We start from the raw sequence: 7,500 nt of genomic DNA on the forward strand, positions 1-7,500 counted from the left end.
CGTAGGTTTCTCACCTTTCCTTGTGATTTACTTTTTCGTTCTCTATTCTATACTTGTATGAACATCTAAAAACTAAAAGTATAAAGTTGTTGTTTCTCAACTGTCTTGTATACTGTAAGATGGTTATCTTGTTATCTATCTCTGTGTATAGCAGTTAAAATATTGCTAATCGTTGTCCACCCCTCAGTCTTACAGCGTCCTTTAAGCAATGATTCAGTAATGTGTGTTAATTTGTGTGTTACCCGACTGAAAATAAATACAGCTACACTTCCCTACATTTACAATATGTTTCATTTTGTTCTGATATAACTTCAACACACTTCAACAAGCTGTTGAAGTCTCACGCCAGCGCAATGTGTTAAACGTCGGTTTACACAACCCAGAAAGAAGATATAGCTTAGATAATACCTTTTAAGAAAAAAAATGAGTGCAAGAGAGACTTGGGAATGATAGTGCGTTCTGACCTTAACTACAGAATAGAGGTAATAGAGCATTAGGTTTTATTGCTAGGACGGTTAGTAAAAGTGTTAGTTATCAAACTCTATCTGGCGTTAATTAGATCCATCCTTGAACCCTCAATTCACGTTAAAAAAAAAAGCTTTCAGTGCCACTTCCATTCCTGTTCATCTTTTTATCTTTCTAATGTTTTAATCCTTCACTTCCATTTTTCCCTTTTATGAATTCTTACGTTTGCTAAACCTTTCATATTTGCTCTTTCCGTCTGACAAGCCATTCATCGGCATGTAACACTACTGACTCGTTGCAAATAATGTTTGTTCAATATCTACTGTACTTTTGTATTAGCAAATGTAACATGTGTATAATGTAGCTTTGCAGTGTTCCTTGTCTGTAATGAAATATCCGATAGTTCTTTGTAAAAACTATGATAGTAAATGAGATGTTCCTCAACTATATACACCCACTACAATGACAAAAAAAAAATAACGCTGCATCTGACATTTAAGCAATGTCATTTTGCCACGTCAATAAGTAGCTGGTTGTGCTTTTTCTCAAGTTTTCAAGTGAAGGCATGAAAATTTTTTCAATAAGTAAATGAAAGTGTACATGGACATTACATATACATCTTCATTTGAATGTCAAAATTAGTTGTTGGCAGACATTGGGGAGTCAATGTTGTTCCTCATAACCTTTTTATTTCTAATATAATAATAGAATTCTCTGGGATCTCACCTTCATCGGCGATTTTCTTTCTGAACTGTCACTCTTTCTCCTGGTCATCTTTGCGAACTCTCTTTGGTAGAATTACCAGATGATGTAAAAGACATAGAAAGCATGAATTTATTTTACTCTTCTGTTTCCTTATAAATTCATGAATTGCCTGTGTCATCGTATGCCGAATTGTTTTTTATATCTGATTCATAAATTTGTTCACCTAGTCTTATCCCCTAGGCTAATCTGTATGCTAAAGTACTTGCAGTAGAACAGTCAGTCAAATGTTACATATACACAATTATCTAGTCTGATGTTTTTGGAGCTTGAAGTTCATTAAGTTGTAAATTTTAGGTACCAGATTTCAACCAACATATCAGTTATAATTTTTTTTTCAGAGATCAATAGAGTGAGTATATTCCTATGCGTTGCTGTCAAACAGAGAAAAACTCACCATGTTATATCATGGAGGTTGAAATCTAATTCATCATGTTTGACTCTTCACTGTCAAAGATGCTGATTGTGATCACTTGCTCAGTCTAGTGCCTTTGGCTCATAGACGAAGACACCAGACTTGATGCAGATACTCTCTGACATATATACAATAGCCTTAGAAGTGGTGTAATTTTCTATAGATCACACTACTATCATTGTCAATACTGCTATACACCTATAGGCTACTGACAAATGCAAATATAGTTTTCCAGTCATATTATCTAATGAAGTCTTTTAGTAATGAAAGGTGTTCAAATGGTGATAACATAAAACTGTAAAGTCAGGCAGTGGCCATACCTTCATCAAATGCCTTTCCTCATTCAATATATATATATATATATATATATATATATATATATATATATATATATATATATATATATATGTATATATATATATATATATATATGTGTGTGTGTGTGTGTGTGTGTGTGTGTGTGTGTGTGTGTGTGTGTGTGTGTGTGTGTGTGTGTGTGTGTGTGTGTGTGTGTGTGTGTGTGTGTGTGTGTGTGTGTGTGTGTGTGTGTGTGTGTGTGTGTGTGTGTGTGTGTGTGTGTGTGTGTGTGTGTGTGTGTGTGTGTGTGTGTGTGTGTGTTTGTGATATTTAGAACCAGAAGAGTTTTACATAATCCTGAAGAAAAACCTCTTATATATTCATATATATAAATATAGCAGTTTTACAATGAATTCGTTTAAAAAGGATATTTACAGAACACTATACTTTGTCATCATTTAATAACCATTATTGCGAGAAATATAAAAATAAATACGTTTCTGCGAGAAATTTGCATGAGTAAATTCAGGAAGACTTTAAAAGTTTCCCAAGTAAAATATACAATTCATATTACATTTAAGGAAGCGGGTAAATAGTACAAAAATAAATGTATCTCCGGGGAAGGACGACTATAGTGGGGAGTTGCTGTTCTTGCTGAGCATCTGTCTGCTCAGCTCGTTCACACTGGAACCCCGTAGAGGCTGGAGGGCGCGGAGGAAGCCCCGTTGGACACAAGTCCGTTAAGACCGTTACCATTTATTGAGTATCCATTGCCGTTACCATTTGATGTATACCCGTTGCCATTGCCGTTGCCGTTGCCGTTGCCGTTGCCGAAACCGTTTCCATTGCCATTTGTATATCCGTTACCATTGCCGTTTGAGGTATATCCATTGCCGTTGCCCTTGGTGATGCCATTTCCATTACCATTTCCATTCGTTGTGTATCCGTTTCCATTGCCATTAACAAGGCCATTTCCATTACCGTTGCCATTGCGGTACCCATTTTCATTTCCGTTGCCGTTGGAGTATCCATTTCCATTACCGTTGCCGTTTAGCCCATTGCCATTGCCGTTACCATTGCTGTACCCGTTTCTATTGCCGTTGCCGTTGGAGTATCCGTTTCCAATACCGTTGCCATTGCGGTATCCGTTTCCGTTACCATTGCCATTGCGGTATCCATTTCCGTTACCGTTGCCATTAGAATATCCGTTTCCATTAAGACCATTTCCATTGCCGTTGCCATTGCGGTACCCGTTTCCATTGCCGTTGCCGTTAGAGTATCCGTTTCCATTACCATTACCGTTTAGGCCATTACCATTGCCATTGCGGTACCCGTTTCCATTCCCATTCCCGTTGGAGTATCCATTTCCATTACCGTTGCCGTTAAGAAGACCATTTCCATTGCCGTTGCCATTACTCTTGTAGCCATTGCCGTTTGGTTTGTATCCGTTTCGGATTCCATTAAGCACACCGTTTCCGTTGCCATTGCCATTTAGGACAGGTGGACCATAGACGGCGGAGAGAGCACCGTTTGCGCCAGTAATATCGAGGTCTTCACCGAAAAATTGGTTGACGGAGTAGAAGTTGGTGGCCTGTGAGCAGTCCACGTTGAACCACCAGTCGCACACGAGGTACTGCTGGTTGAAGATGGTGCCGTTGGGACACAGGAAAGAGTCGAGCTGGTAGCCGTTGGGACGCGTCTGGCAGATGTGGAAGATCTGACAGGCGGCTTCAGGGGTGGTGTCGGCGAAATAGCCGTAGGAGAAGCCAGTGTTCTCGCAGGCGAAGCCCGTCTCAACGACCTCCGAGAGAACAGGAAAGTCTAGGCCAGGCACGCCACCTCCAGGAATATTCTCGCCCAGCTCGAGGAGAGCCAGTTCAGCGTCGGAGGGACCGTAGCTGTAGCCTCCGTTGCCATTGAGGCCCCCATAACCGTTCAAGCCTCCATTACCATTCAAGACACCGTTGCCGTTGGAGACACCGAAGCCATTGGTGCCTCCGTTTCCGTTACGGCCTCCGTTACCGTTCAGGGCTCCATTGCCATTCAGACCTCCATTACCGTTGATCCCTCCGTACCCATTGGTGCCGCCATTACCATTCAGGCCCCCATTGCCATTGACGGCCCCGTTGAGTCCCCCATTGGCAAACGGGGCACCATACGTTGTCGAAGGAGCGCTGTAGCCATTGGACTGTGCGGTTACGGCTCCCACCAGAAGCACTGAAAACAGAAGACAACTATTACTTCGCAGTCTCTGCGCATTGCTGATCTGGTTACATCTAGAAAAAAGAATGAGACTCACAGCTAAGAACAGCAGCTCTCCTCATGCTGCGCCAACCCATAGCGGAGAAAGTAAGAGTTCGAAGTCGAAGCGAGTCGAATTGTGTGTGATGAAAAGCAGCACGTGGGCATTTATACCGAGGGTAGGTGCCACATCAGCATCCTCCTCTTCCTCCCCCTCCTCATTTTTTCACTTCTACCCCCCACTTCTCGTACTACTCCTCCTTCTCCTCCTCCTCCTCTTCCTCCTCCTCTTCCCTCTGTTTCCCCTCCTCATCCTCACCTCCCTCCCACCAGCTCCTTGTTTTCTTTTACTTTCTCGCCAACCACTCACTTACATGCTCAAAGTTTTTTCTGCATCAGGCAAGCCGAAAAATAAACTAACCGTAGAAGCATCATGCTATCGGAAAAGAAGGAAAAGGTCACCAGACAACATCTTATGCTACGAGCCTTGAGCAACATAACCACAACGCTTTTCTTCATAATGACTAAGTACAATCGAATTATATTAATTGTATATCAATATGAGATACTGTATTGCATGTACTGTAGATGAACCTATTCATTATCGATGACATTTCTGATGCTTTTATTAATGCATTTGAAGTTGAAGATGTCTGTCTTAGGATACATTATATAAACACCTATGTTACAATTAATGATGGGACGATAATAACTTTTTAAAAATGTACTAGTTTCAATGCTGCTCTAAACTTCCGATTCCGATACCTACAATGCTTATAATTCAAGGTTATTTTCAGGCTCTGCAGTTGGTTTTGGGACCATATATTTGATGAACAGAGTAATTTTATTAATCAATTATAAGAATCGGAAGTTTAGAGCAGCATCGGGACTCGTATCGGAATCATTACAAATTTTGCTATCGTTGTATCACTAGTTCCAATGCATATCAACAGGGGATTTTCCGGTTGATAGCTAAGTCGGATGCAGATGAAATATGATAATGTAAACAAATGCCTACAGGAGAACAATACCCTAAAGAACTCCAAAAGTACATTTATTTCACATAGAACATTTAGCATATATGTTCATGTACCTATGGAGATATGTAGTGATTACTAATTAGTGGTTTTACTGGGCTATGACGAAACCCAATTGTATTACGTCTTCTGATTTTTTGTGGCTCTAAATCACGTTTGCCAAAACTCCATAGGTTTTATATGACTTGTTTACTTGAGACCACCTCGAATAAGGAAATATGTTATTGTATCTGTATGTACAGTGTGCGCGCGTGTGTGTGTGTGTGTGTGTGTGTGTGTGTGTGTGTGTGTGTGTGTGTGTGTGTGTGTGTGTGTGTGTGTGTGTGTGCGTGTGTGTGTGTGTGTGTGTGTGTGTGTGTGTGTGTGTGTGTGTGTGTGTGTGTGTGTGTGTGTGTGTGTGTGTGTGTGTGTGTGTGTGTGTGTGTGTGTGTGTGTGTGTGTGTGTGTGTGTGTGTGTGTGTGTGTGTGTGTGTGTGTGTGTGTGTGTGTGTGTGTGTGTGTGTGTGTGTGTGTGTGTGTGTGTGTGTGTGTGTGTGTGTGTGTTGTTCACCATGGTCTTTTGATCACGTGTTGGGCTCGTGATCGACAGCCGTTTCCCTCCCGGAAGAGAGCTCAGAGCTCGTACGTGACCGATCTATGGGTAATGCTGTGATTTCACACGCACACACACACCGAACTCCCCGCCCACGAGAGTTGGAGTAACAACCCGCAGCGCAGCGTTACTGAAATTATTTCAGCCCTATACGGGATTCGAACCCGAACCTCCGTAGTGGCAGCCGGGAACTCTACCAACTGCGCCACAAGTGTGTGTGTGTGTGTGTGTGTGTGTGTGTGTGTGTGTGTGTGTGTGTGTGTGTGTGTGTGTGTGTGTGTGTGTGTGTGTGTGTGTGTGTGTGTGTGTGTGTGTGTGTGTGTTTCACCATGGTTTTGGATCACGTGTTGGACTCGCGATCACCAGCTAGTTCTTTCCCGAAAGAGAGCTCAGAGCTCATATATGACCGATCTATGGGTAAATGCCGTGACCTTTCACGCACAAACACCCTAAACTCCCCGCCCACGTGAGTTGGAGTAACGACTCGTAGTGTAGTAATACTAAAATTACTTCAGCCCTGGGCAGGATTCGAGCCCTGACCACCGTATGTACAGTGTGTGTGTGTGTGTGTGTGTGTGTGTGTGTGTGTGTGTGTGTGTGTGTGTGTGTGTGTGTGTGTGTGTGTGTGTGTGTGTGTGTGTGTGTGTGTGTGTGTGTGTGTGCGTGTGCATGTGTGTGTGTGTGTGTGTGTGTACGTGTGTGTGTTTATGTGTGTATTTGTGTGTTTGCTCGCGACTTCTATTACCTGCTTTGGTAATTCATTCTAATTACCTTTTTCTGGAAAGTTGAATGGTTAGGTATAACCTAACAACTCATTTCTAGGTTGATGTCTTCTTGGCTTGTCTATTGATTTGTTAACAAAACCCTTTGTTGTTATCAATTTCCTCCTCATGATGACGTATATGTAGGGTAATCATATCGTCTCTCTCCTCTGCCAAAGTTGTTCGTTCAAGTCTACGAGTATCTTAGTTATTTGTACGAAAGTCTCGAGATTAAGAACTCATTTCTCCACTGTAGAATACCTTTATACCAAAATGAGACTATAGTTTACCTCTTAGGTTTCAGCTTATTTATGTGTACTCTAGGGTGGGCTTGAACTGCTTATTTACTTAAATTTTGTTGTTACATCCTAAGTAATACAGTTAAATGCATTTTTCTTTGTCTCACAATGTATATATTATTTTCTTTGTTGTGATCTATACACATTTGTCTTTTTCTTCAATTTTGATTCTTTTTACCTAATATGTAAGTAACCTTTACAATTGATTGCCTGTATCACACTACATTTGCTGGTATTTATCTTCCATTTAACACCAATCCTTGGAGCTACTAATTTAAATGTTACCATTGAGTCACTCTTCTTACATCCCTCATTTCTAGGTATTTTCACATCCATTTACGAAATTCCTTTGAAGTCCTAAACGGGAGGGTCTTTCCTTCGGCCAAATAAATCGTCTGGCAGCAGTAAGGAAAAATATTTCAAAACGATAGTGGGTTACGCGAGACTTGTTATGAACGTTAATTAAACGGTGTATCTGTTGAGGAAAGGTTTCTTCATATGAATAGAATCCTCTTGTAGCAGCCAGAGAAAATTATAGGAACGATCTCCGCCACCATGTACAACTCAATATCCATCTTTTTTCCATCTCTCACACTCGTCTCTTTTCTTAAAGACTAGGTGTATGCAGTTC

General features: G+C 41.2%; 1 protein-coding gene across 1 annotated transcript in view; it reads right to left on the reverse strand.

Moving 5' to 3' along the window:
• Positions 1–2,562: 2,562 nt before the first annotated feature.
• LOC143028791 (uncharacterized) overlaps positions 2,563–7,500 on the reverse strand; it is a 7,136-nt gene continuing 2,198 nt past the window's right edge. Inside the window, exons 2-3 of the mRNA XM_076191160.1 lie at positions 4,555–4,616; positions 2,563–4,215 (exon numbers count right to left, since the gene is read on the reverse strand). Coding sequence (XP_076047275.1) covers positions 2,619–4,215; positions 4,555–4,616 — 1,659 coding nt within the window. The 3' untranslated portion in view covers positions 2,563–2,618. The remainder of the gene's footprint in view (positions 4,216–4,554; positions 4,617–7,500) is intronic.

This window comes from Oratosquilla oratoria, chromosome 10, assembly GCF_046742065.1.
Source record: "Oratosquilla oratoria isolate Oo_2021 chromosome 10, ASM4674206v1, whole genome shotgun sequence".
In the NCBI taxonomy this organism is placed as follows: domain Eukaryota; kingdom Metazoa; phylum Arthropoda; class Malacostraca; order Stomatopoda; family Squillidae; genus Oratosquilla; species Oratosquilla oratoria.